The sequence below is a fragment of the Carassius carassius genome, chromosome 18 (assembly GCF_963082965.1).
Source record: "Carassius carassius chromosome 18, fCarCar2.1, whole genome shotgun sequence".
NCBI lineage: Eukaryota > Metazoa > Chordata > Actinopteri > Cypriniformes > Cyprinidae > Carassius > Carassius carassius.
Window position 1 is genome coordinate 24,036,900 of NC_081772.1, and position 17,170 is coordinate 24,054,069.

General features: G+C 49.9%; 1 protein-coding gene across 1 annotated transcript in view; it reads left to right on the forward strand.

Moving 5' to 3' along the window:
- The window catches only part of LOC132092714 (exostosin-1-like), a 367,552-nt gene that overhangs the window by 292,478 nt on the left and 57,904 nt on the right, over positions 1–17,170 (forward strand). Inside the window, exon 5 of the mRNA XM_059499069.1 lies at positions 2,977–3,096. Within this exon, the coding sequence (XP_059355052.1) occupies positions 2,977–3,096 (120 nt within the window). The remainder of the gene's footprint in view (positions 1–2,976; positions 3,097–17,170) is intronic.

Sequence of the window (17,170 nt, forward strand, 5' to 3'; positions counted from 1 at the left end):
TGTGATGGGGTGCTATTTGAATGTGAAAGTAAGCGTCTTTCAGATCCACTGAGAAAAACCAATCCCTCGGGCGAATTTGCGCGAGTATTTGTTTGGTAGTTAACATTTTGAACGATCGCGTCATAAGCGCTTTGTTCAAACGTCTGAGATCTAGGATGGGTCTGAGACCGCCATCCTTTTTTGGTACGAGGAAGTAGCGGCTGTAAAAGCCTGACTCGCGCTGCGCAGGGGGGACAGTTTCTATCGCCCCTTTTGCAAGAAGGTTTATCAGTTCGGCGCGAAGGACGTGTGTCATTTCGCTTTTCACTTTCGTTTCGACCACGGCGCGAAAGCGCGGCGGTCTGCGAGCGAACTGGAGTGAGTAACCTCGTTTTATTATATTCAAAACCCAATTTGATATGCCGGGGATGGCCTGCCATGCAGCGGCTCGTGCGGCTATGGGTTGAATGTGCTTCGGGCACTGGCCGCCTGTTATGAGGGGACCAGTAGCTCGAGTATGCTGTGCTTGTGACACTGTGGTGACAGCGCTTATTTGTAGGGTTGCGCACTGAGAAGTGGGCACGCGCGCTACATTTAGAGCACCTCCGGCGCGAGCGGGAAGGTGGGCATGAAAGGAGACCCGAGTGAGTCTTTGTGACACTTGGGGGAGTGTGTATACATGTAGGGGTGCGTACTGTGTAGTGGGCACACTGCCTACATAGAAAAAGCTCTTTTTGTGCTTTATTGAGGTCGCCGTGAAAACGTGGTCCGGCCGCAGCGGGACTTAACCACGGTCTTTTCAGCCCGAAGGTCAGGAGGGCTTCGGAGGCTCGGGGTTCAGCACAATCCTGGGCCGAGGTCCCCGTCTCTCTGGCGGTTTGCGGCTCGTAGAGCGAGAGCGGTGCTGGGTTTTGGTCGCTGGGCAAGACTGTAAGTCTGGCTGCGATGGCTTCGAGGTCTGAGGGGGCGGCGCATTTCTACGGCGTCCCGCAGCAGAGCTAGAGCGTTTCGGCAGGAAGTGTCTCATTGCCTGTGACGTTTTCTGAGCCTCAGTGAAGCGTTCAGCGAAACCCTTAACCGACTGGCCAAAGAGGCAGGAAGGCGAGATAGGAGAGTCAAGAAAGGCGGATTTGTCGGCGTCCTTCATCTCCGTGAGCGTGAGCCAGAGGTGTCGCTCTAAAACAGCGAGGCTTGCCATGCTTCGGCCGATCGCTTTTGCTGTGGTCTTTGTCGCACGCAGGGCTATATCAGTAGCGCTGCGGAGATCTTTAAAGTCATAGGTATCTGGGGCAGACTCGTCCAGTTTACGGAGAAGTCTGGCCTGAAAAACCTGCAGCACAGCCATGGTGTGTAGAGCCGAAGCAGCTTGACCAGCGGAGGTGTAAGCTCGGCCAGCGAGAGCTGAGGTGGTGCGGCACGGCTTGGATGGATGCACAGGCTTCGACCGCCATCCTGCGGCTGAGGGCGGGCAGAGGTGTGCAGCAATAGCCTCCTCGAGAGGGGGGAGGCTCTCGTAACCGTGGTCTCGGGCGCCGTCGACAGAGGAGAGCGCTGACGAGACAGAAGTCTTCAAGCGTGCGGAGAATGGGGCTTTCCACGACTTCGTGAGTTCATCGTGAACTTCCGGGAAGAAGGGGGCGTTTCTTTGCGGAGGGGCCGAAGGGCGCCCCTGCAAGAACCATTCGTCCAGCCTGCTTTTAGCGGGCTCGTCTGGAGGAGACCAGTCGAGCTGAAGGTCGCTGACAGCCCTTGTAAGCACGCGAGTAAGCTCTGCGTCGATATCAGCGCGTTGTCCGGTGCAGCTGGGTGCTGTAGAGGGGGGGGGGGTCCGCAATGGAGCCCGACCATTCCTCACTACTGGATGCGGCGAGAGAAAGGCTGTCGTGTCTGTCCTCTTCCGCCTCAGGCGCTCCGAAGGAGAAGGGGGCGCTGGTGAGCAGGGACTGGCGCTGCTCATCCACGAAGAGGACAGGCGAAGGAGAGAGAGCGGGCGAGGCACGCGGGGAGTGTTCCGGCATGAGCTCGCATGTAGCAGTGTGCTCAGGCATTCTCTGATCGCGGCGTTTCTTACGCGGCACTTGAGAGAGAAGAGGCGGAGCGGGTGGAGCATCGTGGCTGGTTTGAGCTAATCGAGCCCGCAGGGTCGATATAGCCATGTCGTCGCACTCAGGGCAGCCGCCCTTGGAGAGTGCGCTCTCAGCATGCTCGCGGCCCAGGCAGGAGACACAGATGATGTGGCGGTCCTCGCTGGGCAGAGGGCCTCGGCATGAAGCACAGGCCCGAGGCATTTGAAACAACGCCTCGAATTCTGGAGGAAAAAAGTGTGATGCAGCGGCAAACATACTAGCTTTGTAAAGGATATAGTCACGCCGGATGGCGCAGCAGGAAGCGAGTGCTGAAGGCGGCGTCGAGATGAAGCACGAGCCGGCGTCCTCAGATCTGCGTTGCAGTGCTATCCCGCTGAGAGGCTTTTCGACGGCGTGCAGAGGCTTCTCCGGAGAAGACAGCGAAGTGCAGGTGAGATCGCTGAAGGAGATGAAATCTGATCCCTATGGTGAAGCGGTGGCTTATATAGTTCCAGCCACGCCTATTTTGGCGCGCTCTGACGTCCAATGGGCGTGAAGCGCCCCCATTGGTTCGTTCCTCTCCGCCGCCTCACCATAGGTTGCTGCAGTTGCCGCAGCACAGCCAATAAGCGCGCGAGCCGCTTCGCTTGGGTCTGCTGTGCTGCAGCACTGCGTTTTACATTATTTAAAAATTAAGGATAATTTTTGGCTTCATATTCTCGAGAAAAGGGGACCTTTTCCCATAGCGTAAGCTAGCTTACGCAGTACGAGAGTACTCTCGAAAGGGAACTCAGTCCCAAGGTGGGTTGAATCATACAGCTCATAAGTTGGACTGTTGAACAAACTGCTAATAACCACTAAAGCATCCTTGAATACACAAACACACAATACATCTGTTTATCTCCCCCCCCTCTCTCTCTCTCTCTCTCAGGTTCCATCTATCACCAGGTCTGTGGGTTCAGACAGAATCCTGGCACTGCGGCAGCAGACTCAGTTCCTGTGGGATGTCTACTTCTCCTCCGTCACAAAGATAGTCTTAACCACATTAGAGGTTGGTCCTCACTTACAGCAGAAAGATATGTGATGCATCCAAACGAGTCATACTGGGAGAAACATGTGAATGAGGGCCTGCCAGCTGCCTGATGTCATATGTACAGGGTTTTTTTTTTCACCCCAAAAAGCGAGTTTACCCAAAATGAAAACCCGGTCATCATTTACTCACTCATCATTTACACTGCAAAAAAAAAAATTATATATTTTTTCACAAAATAAGATCTGATGGCAGAATTGTTGTTTTGTGTGAAATAAACTTGTAACTCTTTCTTAAGGCCCATTCGTCAAGGTAAAAATGAGTTAGGTTTATTTGAAGTGAATTTGAGTTGAGCACGGGAGATATGCAGAGGAGATAGTTCGATGATATCGCTGATTCCGGCTTGACTGACAGGATGGGGTATTTGGGAATTTACAGAGCCGTCGGTGAAGTGACCAGGAAGACAGACATGTTGCACACACCTCAGGGTTCACGCTGGAGTGGAGTGCTTGGAGAAGGGATCGTAGGAGACACTCGGGAGGAACGATGGAGAGACACTGGAGAAACACAGGAGTCTAGGAGAAGGAATCAATGAGAGGTAAGTAGCAAGGTTTGTAGTGAGTCAATGCAGGTAGCTAAACAACAGGAGTGATTCCGCTACGCAGCTACGAGATTGGACGACTTGGGAAACTGAGGTGTGTGCTTTTATGTGGAGGTGAGCTGATGGGTTGATGGTGAACTGGTGCTGGTGATTAGTATTCTGGTGAGGGAGTGTGCTGTGAGTGGCTGATTGATGAGCCTGACCGACTTGTGACAGTACCCCTCCACCAGGGCCCGTTTCTGAATGCCAAACACCCCGACGGCGTAGTGGTCTCCCTCTGCACAGAGGGGCTGGACGATCTGGATGGGCCGTGTGGAATTCCTCCAGGAGTGTGGGATCAAGAATATCGTCTCTTGGGACCCAGGATCATTCTTCCGGGCCATATCCTTCCCAGTCGACTAGGTACTCAAGTTTACCACCACGCCGCCGGGATTCCAGGATTTCCTTGACCTCATAGATGGCTCCTTCCTCCAGGAGTAATAGGAGAGGAGGCTCCTCTGTCCGGTCAGGCTCTGTGGAAACAGGAGGGTGGAAAGGTTTTAGTAAGGATAAGTGGAAGGTGGAGTGAATTTTATATTGTGGAGGGAGTTGGAGCTTGCAAGTGACAGGATTGATCTGTTCCAGGATTGTGAAGGGGGCGACAAATCTGGGACTAAGTTTCCGGCAGGCCCGGCGCAGTCTGATGTCTCGGGTGGACAGCCATACCTTCTGCCCGGGTTGGTAGGTCGGAGTGGGTGCCCTACGAAGGTAGGCTGCCATCTTCTCTCTGCGCACTGCCCGTTGGACGTGGTGGTGAGCCTCAGCCCAGACTCTCTCGTTCTCCTTGAACCAGTAATCTACAGCAGGAACATCAGAGGGGTCCCCTGACTAGGGGAAGAGAGGGGGTTGGTAACCGAGTACGCATTGGAAAGGTGTCAGCCCTGTGGATGGTTGGCGGAGGGAGTTCTGGGCATACTCGGCCCAGCCAAGAAACTGGTTCCAGGATTCCTGGTGGCCATGGCAAAAAGTCCGGAGAAACTGTCTTATCTCCTGAATTTTCGGCTCTGTTTGACCATTTGATTGGGGGTGGTAACCAGATGAGAGGCTTACGGTCACACCTAGGAGAGAAAAGAAAGCCTTCCATACACAGGAGATGAACTGAGGTCTACGGTCTGACACAATGTCCTCTGGGAGACCAGATGGGCGGAATATCCAATTGAAGAGGGGTTCTGCAGTCTCCAGGGCTGTGGGCAGACCCTGCAGGGGAATGAGGCAGCAGGATTTAGAGAATCTATCTACTATTACTAGGATACAGGTGTTACCGTCAGATGGAGGCATATCCGTGATGAAGTCCACTCCTAGGTGTGACCAAGGACGGTTGGGAATGGGTAGTGGATGAACTTTACCAACAGATAGATGACGGGACTCTTCGAGATGGCGCACTCTGTGCATCCTCGGACAAATCTTCTGATGTCAGCTGCCATGTTGGGCCACCAGAAGCGGTCTTTGAGCAGCGAGAGAGTTGCATCAGCCCCAGGGTGGCCAGTGCCTACGGATGTATGGGTGGTTAGAATGAGAGCAGTGCATTGGTTATGTGGGACATACCGACATCCTGGGGGGCATCCCGGCGGAGCAGCAGGAGGGACTTCTGCGGCGACTAGCGGTGAGGACCATTGAATTGGGCTGGCAATAAGTTGAGTGGGTATTAAACTTTCAGGTTCATCCGCACCTTCTTCAGGGCCATAGAGTCAGGACGGGCATCGGCTTTGGTGTTTCGAGGTCCAGGTCTGTAAGAGATCAAGAAATTGAACCTGGTGAAGAAAAGTGCCCATCTAGCTTGGCGAGGATTCAGCTGTTTTGCTTCTCTAAGGTACTCTAAGTTGTTATGGTCTGTGAGGACAGTAAATGGATGAGCCTCACCCTCTAGCCAGTGTCGCCATTCTTCCAGTGCTAACTTTATGGCTAGTAGCTCACTGTTTCCAATGTCATAGTTACTCTCCGTTGGGCTGAGCTTCCTGAAGAAGATGGAGTCGAGAAGGGGAGCCCTGCCGCTGGGAGAGGACCGCTCCCAATCTGGTGATGGAGTAATCCACTTCAACCACGAAGGGGAGTTCTGGATCCGGATGTACTAGGAGGGGAGCGGTGGTGAAAGCTTGTTTCAGGGTGGTGAAGGCTTCGGTGGTGGCTGGAGTCCAGGACAGAGACATGGGCTTGTAGCGGAGGAGATTGGTTATAGGACTAGTGATGGTGCTGTAATGCTTGATGAATTGACGGTAGAAATTTGCGAATCCTAGGAAGCGTTGGAGTTCTTTGACGGTTGATGGTTGTGGCCAGGAGGTGATTGCTTTAATCGTCCCCTCGTCTATGTGGATACCAGTTTCATTGATTATGTAACCCAGGAAGTGATCGGAAGATTGATGAAATGTACATTTTTCAGCCTTAAGGAAGAGGTGGAATTCTCTGAGTTTGGAGAGGACGGTTCTTCCATGCAAGCGATGTTCCGCGAGGATCCGGGAGTAAATCAGGATGTCATCAATATACACGATTACGAAACGGTTAAGATACTCACGGTGCACTGCGTGCATGAAGTCTTGAAAGAGGGAAGGGACGTTGGCGAGGCCATTCGGCATGACCCGGTATTTTTTAGCAGCCAGTAGGGTTCACGAATGCTGTCTTCCACTCATCTCCTTTGCGAATGCAGAGGAGATTATATGCACTGTGTAGGTCTAGCTTGGTAAATACGGTGGCTCCTCTGAGCTGTTCCAGAGCGGCTGGGATGAGGGGAAGAGGATACTGGAACTTGATGGTGATCTGATTTAGTGCACAATAATCTATGCAGGGCCGCAAACCTCCGTCCTTCTTCGCCATGGAGAAAAAACTGGAAGCAGTAGGGGAATTAGATTGTACAATGTAGCCTTGCTTGAGGGCTTCCTCCTCATACTCCTCCATGGCTTTCTGATCCGGTAAGGATAGGGGGTAGATTTTCCCAGGAGGCACTGGCTCACCCGGAATCAGATAAATCGCACAATCTCAGGGGCGGTGAGCAGGCAGACGCTTTGTGAGGGCAGAAGACATCGTGGAATTCCTTGTAACAAGTGGGGATATTGATGGAACGTTTTTCCAAGGGACTTTCGATGGAGGTGGTGTTAAGGGGTAAGGTCTCTGGAGGTGGCTTCGGTGGAGCTGGATGATTGGGGAAGCATGATGGAAAACATTGGTCACCCCACCATAAGATTTCGCCAGACGACCAGGAGATGAGGGGGTTGTGCTGCACCAGCCAGGGATGACCCAGAATAATATTGGCTGTTGAGCCTTCGAGGACTAGGAGATTGATGGATTCGGTGTGCAGAACACCAAGTGTTTATTGGACAGGACCCACGCTGAATCGGACGTGCCTCTGGCTCAATGGTTTGCCTGTGATCAAGACTATATGGTAGGTGGTTTCTGTGGGGTCTGGGTATCGGCACGGTGGTAACGGGTTGTTGGGCTGGCTGGTGAGCACTCTGGGGAAGCTTCTCAATATCCCTCCTCGTCTCCTCGCTCCTCCGTTCTCCATCCTATGACCCGGAAACCGATTGAGCACAGCCATCTTAAAGGACATCTCAATTCTCTAATTGCACCACGAGGAGGGAGGAGGCTTCATGAGGAGCGATAAGCGAGGATACACAGGTGTATCCTATGCGGAAGCCTTTATCAACTTAACGTGACTTACATATAAATTCTCCTCCCCCTTCACATCTGTTGTAATAATTTTTTATTTATATTTTACCTTTACACTTCAAATAAACCATGCATGTCATATATTTCAAACAGGGCATCTTGCTTTATTAATATTTATTATGAATGTCTTAATTAACAAACTTTAACAACATAAGGGCAGATCCTAGTGCTGGGCGGTAAACCGGTTCATACCGAAAACCGGTTTATATTTTTGTTACGATTTTAATTTTGAATATACCGCCATACCGGTGTATTTAATTACTCAGCGTTCGGAACGAACGTTATGCTGCGCCGCGGGACACTGTTTCAGACGGACCCTTTACAATGTTGCACTTCTAAGCAGCGACTGCGAGGCATGGTGAGGGTACACACAGCAGTGCTCTGGTGTTACGTTATAACGCCTGTTTCACACAGTCGTATTAACGGATTCCAGCTGCACGAGGTGTCAAGGAGTGGTGCTCTGCAAGCAGTGCTGCGATTGTTAATGTACGGAGTCTATTTTTGCTGTGCTGCAGGCGCTGAATTAAAGTGAAAGCGCATTGTTTGCGGGAAAAATGAACATGGATTGACATGGAAACGCAGTCACATGGGTTTTTGGCTAGGTTTAAAACAAGAAAAAGAGCACTTTTAAACAAACAAGGAAAGCAATATATATGTTCACTTTTATGGAGGCAGAAAAACAAAGTTCATTAAGACTCGTGGGATTGCTTGTGATAAAGATTTAAATGCAAAATGCACGAGACTGTTTCTGTCTGTGGTGTTTTAATTTTAAATATTTTAACAATAAAAGTAGGCTAATTATTGTGTTTAAATTTTTTGCCGCTTGCTTGAGCAGCTTATTATACAAACCTAGAAGTAAAATGCATGAATAATGCGTTGTTTATATTTATTGAGTTTAAACTAATGTCTATATGAAAGATTGTTACTGTTCAGTGATAAAAGACTCACAATGCTGGAAAAAAAAAATATATATTTTTTTTACATGATATGAAATCAAAACAATGAACAAATAGGGATCAGTAGCGGACTGCAAACACGTCATGTGTGTAAGCACAATGAGCCCGTGCTGCGGACTGCATATGCACTGTAGGAAGATTATGCATATATAATATCCATTTTATGCAAGTGCTGTCGGGCTAAAATTATTGCCAACGGCGGCAACACGAGCAATTTGCTCCAGTACCCTAGCCGCAAGCACGTCTTGGAATATCAACCAGCAGAAAATGCATTGTACACCTGATTATGCATGAAAAAAAAACGTTATAAACCGGTATAATTTTGAAAAAAAAACGGTATATACATTTTTGGTCAAACTGCCCAGCACTAGCAGATCCCTTTAATCACAGCTGATGACACTTTGAAGTAACGCTGAAGGGAGAGAGGATAAATCATTTCACTTGATTCAAGTCCTCCATCCTCACGTCTTTTACTTGGGTCCTTCCCTCGCATCCTGAAGAGGTGGGACTAAGACATGAGGAAAGGAAGCGAGGAAAGGAAACATGGATGCACAAATAAGAATTGATAAGCACCCCTGGAGACAAGATTGTATACAAATTGCACATCTGGTGGCATGCTGAATAAAACATTTATGGCCTTGGGAATCATCGAACGTCGCCGGTTGGAGGCGGAGTCCATGTTCTAGACCTTGACGAAAGGCGGTGATCAACGACGCCTCGTTCCATCCACTGGCGGCTGCTAGGTTTCTGAACTGTAGGGTATTCTCATGCATAGACATTTTGCCTTGTTTAAGGTGGTATTTGCTCACCGATTGATGAATTGCTCACCGATTGATGAATCGCGCTTTAGTGGTACTAAACACTTCCCAGAAATTTGTAATGAAGTTTTCATAGATTTGGGTTGCAGCACCAGCTTGTGACCAGATGGTTTCGTTCCAACAGAGTGTGGGACCTGTGAGAGTCGAGATTACAATTGCGATTTTAGTGTGTTCAGAGGGATATAGTTGAGGCCGGGTGTGAATGGCAAGAGAGCATTGGAGGAGGAACCCGTTGCAATCCTCCGCTGTGCTAGTGAAGGGCGCTGGTCTGGTGACAGGGCTCGGAAACAGCATTCGAGCTGGGTACCCGGAAGTAGTTGTGTTTGTACTGGTTGAGACAGGACAGGGGAGACTGGCGGAGGGGTGTTCGGTTGTAACACTCACCTTAACGAATCCACCAGCTGACACAGGTCTGGCTTGCTCATCTTCTGTAGCGGTACAATCTTCTGTAACACACGGACTCTGAAACAGAAGGTAAAAGTGAGTTAGATTTATTGGAAGTGAATTGGAGTTGAGCACGGGAGGTATGCAGAGGAGATAGTTTGATGATATCGCTGATTCTGGATAATCTGGAAATAATGTTACAGACAAATGGTAAACTAAAATATATGCTCGTAACTTGTATGTCATGTATTTAAACATATTTGTGATTACAATTGTAATGATGAAATTGCAATTTGGTGCATTTAAAATATATTAAATGAATTAAATTAAATCTATAAACTCTACAATTAAAATTATAATCAAGTACTTTACATGTGCATTTTTACTTTTTTTTAAGTGTACTTGATTTGTTTTAAGAAACAATTTAAAGAAAGTGGACTCTCTTTATTTAATAAAATCATATTATATGATCTGCAAGTATTTTATTTATTTATTGTAATAAATGGCACACCCTCATCCTTTCATATTTCTGAGGTTGATGAACATAAGATACTGAATAACTCAAGGGCTAAAGATATATTTGGAATGGATACTGTATTTGTAAAAACATTGTCACACACCTGGACTCATTTTGTGTGTTTTTGCCCCTGTGACCCAGTTTCTGTCTTCCGTGTGTGGTTTGATTAGTTCCCAGGTGTGTCTAGTCTTTTCCGCATGTGTTCCATGTCCCTGTTAATTTAGTCATTCCATCCACCTGTGTTTTCCCTATTATCCCTTGTATAAAAGCCTTGTCCTTTCAGTTCTGTTTTGTCGGGTCTACTCGTTACTAGTTGCTTGTCCACTTGTTACTTGCCATTGCCACTTGTTACCTGTTACTTGCCACTTGCCACCTGTTATCTGCTACTTACCTTGCCTATGTTTTATTTAATAAATCCTTGTTTCGTTTATCCCTCGGCTCCGTGTTCCTTCCAGCAGCGTAAGCCGTGACAGAAGACCCGACCTAAAAAGTTAAAAACTGCGTGTTTTCCCTCCGTTTTGTTTTCCGTTTTTTCAGTCTTTTTTCTTTCCGTAGTGTGTCATGGATCCCCTCTATCGCCCCGAATACCTCCTCCTCCTGCTGGAGCAGGAGGGACTGTCTCTCGAGGACCATACCAGACGGTTTCTCTGGCTAGCTAATGCCACCAGCTACCCGGACCACGCGCTCTGCACCTTTTATCACGCCAGCCTGAACCCTAGGTGCAGAGCGTTGTCGCCCGAAGATGGTCCTCGGGAGGATTTCGCCGCCTTCATAGAGTGGAATCTGGTGAGAAATGGGTCACCTCTCACGGTCGGCCCAATGGAGGATCTCGCCAGGTCCACTCTGGACCCAGAGCCCAGCCTACAATCTCCCCACGGTACGAGGCATAAGCCCGAGCCCACCGATGACGGAGAGCCAGAGAGCAACCCGTCAGACCAGGTGCGAGAGCCGGCGACACTGCCCACCACGAGGGAGAAAAATGTGGAGCGCCAAATGGGTCAAAATGAGGGGGTTTCCAATTCACCTATGCCAGATCCTCTGTTAAGCCCAGGAAGGGCTCCTGATCTTCCGTTAAGCCCAGGACGGGCTCCTGATCCTCTGTTAAGCCCAGGAAGGGCTCCTGATCTTCCGTTAAGCCCAGGACGGGCTCCTGATCCTCCTGTAAGCCCAGGACGGGCTCCTGATCCTCTGTTAAGCCCAGGACGGGCTCCTGATTCCCCGTTAAGCCCAGGACGGACTCCTGATTCCCCGTTAAGCCCAGGACGGGCTCCTGTTCCCCCGTTAAGCCCAGGACGGGCTCCTGATCCTCTGTTAAGCCCAGGACGGGCTCCTGATCCTCTGTGAAGCCCAGGACGGGCTCCTGATCCCCCGTTAAGCCGAGGACGGGCTCCTGATCCTCCTTTAAGCCCAGGACGGGCTCCTGATCCCCCGTTAAGCCGAGGACGGGCTCCTGAACCCCCGTTAAGCCCAGGACGGGCTCCTGAACCCCCGTTAAGCCCAGGACGGGCTCCTGAACCCCCGTTAAGCCCTTCCGGATCCACATCGCCGCGTCAGTCACCAGAGCCATCAGTTCCGCCTAGGACCTCCGGCTCCTCCCCGTCACCCTGGCTCTTCGGCTCTCCGCCTCGGGCTCCTCCTCCACTTGCTCCGTTGCCGTGGGTCGAGTCCCTGGAGTCGGTGACCATTCCTCCTCCATGGCTCCTTCCACCGTCGGCCCCACCTTGGGCCGTTATGGCTGTGGCCTGGGTCCTGCTGGGTACCTCCTGCTTCAGATCCTTCCTGGCTCCTCCCTCCGTCATCTCCTCCCTGGCTCCTTCCTCTGTGGTCCCTGTCTGCTGGCCCCCTCCTGGGAGGCTGTCCTCCACCGGAACCTCCTCCCAAGTTCCCACCCACGCCTCCCTTTGTTGTTTCTACGGTGCGAGGACGCACCTACCGGGAGGGGGGAGTACTGTCACACACCTGGACTCATTTTTTGTGTTTTTGCCCCTGTGACCCAGTTTCTGTCTTCCGTGTGTGGTTTGATTAGTTCCCAGGTGTGTCTAGTCTTTTCCGCATGTGTTCCATGTCCCTGTTAATTTAGTCATTCCATCCACCTGTGTTTTCCCTATTATCCCTTGTATAAAAGCCTTGTCCTTTCAGTTCTGTTTTGTCGGGTCTACTCGTTACTAGTTGCTTGTCCACTTGTCCATTTGTTACTTGTCACTTGCCACTTGTTACCTGTTACTTGCCACTTGCCACTTGCCACCTGTTATCTGCTACTTACCTTGCCTATGTTTTATTTAATAAATCCTTGTTTTGTTTATCCCTCGGCTCCGTGTTCCTTCCAGCAGCGTAAGCCGTGACAAACATATAGTGCTTGTTTGATAAAGCCCTTGGTAAATCTGATAAATTTATCAATTAGAGAAAATAAATTCCCTTCAAATTGGAAAACTAGTATTGTAACTCCAATTTTCAAAGCAGGATCAGCTGATGAGGTTCAGAATTATAGACCAATTTCTATTCTTCCTGCAATTTCAAAAATTCTGGAAAAATTGGTAGCTGAACAACTTATCAATTATTTAGAAAAACATGATTTACTTTATTCTAAACAGTTTGGTTTTAGGCCTAAGTATTCAACAGAAATGGCAAACTGCTATCTCACAGAATTTATTAAGGAATCTTTAGATAAAGGTAATGTAGTAGGTGCAGTGTTTTTAGATCTCAAAAAGTCATTTGATACTGTGAATCATGAAATTCTCCTACACAAATTAAATTTATTTAACTTCACTCAGCAGGCAATGAATTGGTTTAGATCATATTTAGAATCCCGAGATCAGTGTGTTAAAATTAATAATTCAAGATCAGCTTTACGAAATAATAATATGGGTCTTCCTCAAGGGTCAATTTTGGGCCCATTGTTGTTTTCCTTATATGTTAATGATTTTCCAAACTGTTGTAAGCAAACAAAATGTCAGTTATATGCAGATGACACAGTCATTTATGTATCTGCAAAGACTCCAAGTTTAGCTGCAGAAATATTAACAAATGAAATGATTGGTGTGTCACAGTGGTTACAGAACAGTTGTTTGACCCTGAATTGTACAAAAACTGTCTCAATGTGTTTTTCAATTAGAAAGAAGGAAATGAGTGGTTTTATAAGTTAGATCAATCAAAAGGAAATTGAAACAGTTAATAATTTTACATATTTAGGTGTTATTTTAGACTCTCGTTTGAAATTTGATATGCATGTTAAGAAGCTATGTAGAACAATCAAAACAAATCTGAATTATTTTTACATGATTAGACCATATATATCATTGAAAGCAGCCAAGTTATACATGCATGCAATGATTTTTTCACACTTATCTTACTGTGTGACTGTCTGGAGTCAGGTTTCTCAACTGACTATTAAACCTGTTAGATCCCTATATAAACAAACACTGAATGTCGGGTCTCGGGGCTAATCACCTGTCTTTTTGGTGTGGGTGTGTGTGTGTTGGGATGGTTTGACAGCTCACCGCGTCTGCCTGTTTGTGTTTTCCCCGCCTCCCTTGTTTCCCCGTTGTTAACCTTAATTGCTCGCCACCTGTTCTCTATGTCCTTCTAATTTTTTCCCCTTTATTATTCCCTGTGTTTCTCTGTCTATTGTCAGACTGTGTTATTCATACCAATAGCTCTGATCATCTAGCAGCTCTTTGAACTCACCTTGTCGTGTCTTGTCCTCAGGCTCCAGTGTGTTTAGTTGATTCCTCTGCCCTTGTTCTTACAAGCCTTGAGCTCCTAGTAGCTTCCAGCTGTTCTTCCCTCCGGTCCGGCGGTTATACGTACTCCTGTGAAACGTGACTCATCTGCTACTCATCCTGTCACTGCGAGTGTAACCTGTGAACCGTGACTCTTCTCCTCTATTTCGAATAAAGCCTTGAGTTTACCCGCATCTGAATCCAGCCTGCTTTCTCCTGACAGAACAGTCTGACCAGATTATGGATTCAGCGGGATCTGATCCGCTTCGCTCGGCTCTCGTTCAACAGGGAGTGTTGTTAGGGCAGCATGCCACCCAGCTCAACACCACCGCGCAGGATGTGGACGTTCTCAGTGCCCGAGTCTCCGAACTCCTCACACGGGTGGACGATCTTCAGCGAGAGGCAACGAGCCGGGGGCCCGTTCCTCACACCAGTATGTCACACGAGTCCGAACCCCATGCCAACAATCCGCCGGTCTACGATGGCGATCCTAACGCCTGTCAAGCGTTTCTCTCCCAATGCTCGCTGGTGTTTTCTCTGCAGCCCCGGCGTTACGCAAATGAAGAGACCAAGGTGGCTTATGTCCTTACACTCCTCTCGGGCCGTTCCCGCGAATGGGGAATCGCCGTATGGAGATCGCGGGCTCCCTGTTGTGCCACTTTCGCGGATTTCAGTCTAGAGATGGCCAAATTGTTTGATCGCTCTGCTCAGGGTGACGAGGCGGCGGCCCAGTTATCACGACTGTCTCAGGGGAGGAGCTCCGTCACTGACTATGCTATCCAGTTCCAGACTTTAGCTGCGGCATGCGGCTGGAATGAGAGCGCGCTGCGCGCTCGTTTTCTCGAGGGGTTGGATTTCGCCATTTCGGATGAACTCGCGGCCATAGAGCTCCCGCGGGAATTGGATAGGCTCATTAGTCTCGCGCTCCGCATTGAGGGTCGTCTTAGCCGGCGCCGCCAACAACGGCAAACACCCGCCCCGTGGCGCCACCTAGAGTCCTCCTCTGCCAGTTCAGCCGGCCGACAGCCCTCGGAAGAGGAGCCCATGCAGTTGGGTCGTCTACGGCTTACACCACGGCAGAAGCAGGAGCGTCTGTCGTCGGGGGCGTGTCTATACTGCGGCAAGGGAGGCCACTTCGCCCTTCAGTGTCCGTTAAAAGCCAGGGCCCACCAGTGAGGGGGAGAGTCCTGGTGGGCACGGTTCTCAGCTCAAGCTCTCCTGCAGCACGCACTCAGCTGCCGTTCCAACTCTCCTTCCAGAGTCGTTTACACACTGGACTCGCCCTTGTGGACTCAGGGGCTGAGGGGAACTTCCTTGATGCTGCCTCTGCTCAACGTTGGAGAATCCCACTTGTTCCTTTAGTTAGTCCCGTTTCAGCATGGTCATTAGCTGGCCGTCCCCTTACCACCATCACCCACGTCACTCCTAAGATAGACCTCCATATTGCTGGAAGTCATCATGAGCGGATTGAACTGTTTATTATTGATTCCCCTAAGGCTCCTTTAATTCTGGGACACCCATGGTTGCACAAGCACAATCCCCACATTGATTGGGTTAGTAATTCTGTTTTAGCCTGGAGTCAGTCTTGTCACGTGTCATGTTTGGGTGCTGCTTTTTGTCCTGTCTCTGTGTCTTGTGTTCCTCAGGAGGATCCCTCGGACCTGACTGGTGTTCCGGCGGAGTACCATGATCTTCGGGCGGTCTTCAGTAGGGCCCGGGCCACCTCGCTACCTCCGCATCGCCCTTACGACTGTGCCATTGATCTCCTCCCGGGCTCTTCTCCGCCTAAGGGTCGTTTATATTCCCTTTCAGGTCCTGAGAGAGAGGCCATGGATAAGTACATACGTGAGTCACTTCAGGCTGGGCTCATCCGCCATTCCTCCTCTCCCGCTGGTGCAGGGTTTTTCTTTGTTCAGAAGAAGGACGGCTCCCTGCGGCCTTGTATTGATTACAGAGGTTTGAATGACATTACTATCAAGAACAGGTACCCCCTACCTTTAATGTCTTCTGCTTTTGAATTATTACAGGGAGCTCGGGTCTTCACCAAGACCTGCGCAACGCCTACCACTTGGTGCGCATTCGGGAGGGGGATGAGTGGAAGACGGCATTTAACACCCCTTCGGGACACTACGAGTACTTGGTTCTTCCGTTTGGTCTGACCAATGCTCCAGCCATTTTCCAGGGACTCGTCAACAGCGTGTTGGGGGACATGATTAATCAATTTGTCTTTGTGTATTTGGATGATATTTAGATTTTTTCTTCTTCTCTCCAATTACACACCCAGCATGTCAGACGGGTTCTCCAGCGGTTACTAGAGAACCAGTTGTTTGTCAAGGCGGAGAAGTGCGAATTCCACGCTGAGTCTGTTACGTTCCTTGGCCATATTATTTCTACGGAGGGGATCAAGCCTGATCCCGCTAAGATTGAAGCTGTTGCCCAGTGGCCGGTCCCTGACTCCCGGAAGGCTCTGCAGCGTTTCCTGGGTTTTGCCAACTTCTACCGGCATTACATCCGGAATTTTGGTCAGATCGCTGCACCGCTGACAGCCTTAACCTCCACTAAGGTGTCCTTCAGGTGGAACCGGGAGGCGCAGGTAGCCTTTGACATTTTAAAGTCCCGTTTTGTCTCTGCACCTGTTCTGATGGTTCCAGATCCGGAGGCCCAGTTCATTGTCGAGGTTGATGCTTCGGACGTTGGGGTTGGCGCAGTTCTATCTCAGCGTTCCCTCCATGATGGGAAGGTTCATCCTTGTGCATTCTTCTCTCGTCGTCTCAGCCCTGCAGAATGTAACTATGACATCGGCAACAGAGAGCTGCTGGCGGTACGATTGGCCTTGGGTGAGTGGCGTCATTAGTTGGAGGGGTCAGCGCAGCCCTTCTTGGTCTGGACGGATCACAAGAACCTTGAATACGTCCGTTCAGCCAAGAGGCTGAGCTCGCGTCAGGCCCGCTGGGCGCTCTTCTTTGCCAGATTCAACTTCACCCTCTCGTACCGGCCGGGATCAAAGAACACCAAGCCTGATGCCCTCTCTCGCCTGTTCGGTGCTCCGGGAGGGGAGTTTGCGGCCGAGGCCATCCTTCCTGAGGGGGTGGTGGTCGGGGCTCTTTCGTGGGGTATCGAGCAGCGAGTTGAGGAGGCCAGTCGAGGGGTGCAGGTGCCGGGAGAGTGTCCGGCGGGCAGGTTGCCAGTGCCGGCTGCGCTGCGCTCTGAGGTCCTTGAGTGGGGTCACTCATCCAGGTTAGTCTGCCATCCAGGTATTCGGAGAACGTTGTCTGCCATCCGACAGCGTTTTTGGTGGCCTACTATGGCCGCGGATGTTAGACAGTTTGTGTTGGCCTGCCCCACATGTGCCCAAAGTAAGCCTGTCAATCGCCCTCCTGATGGTCTACTGCATCCTCTCC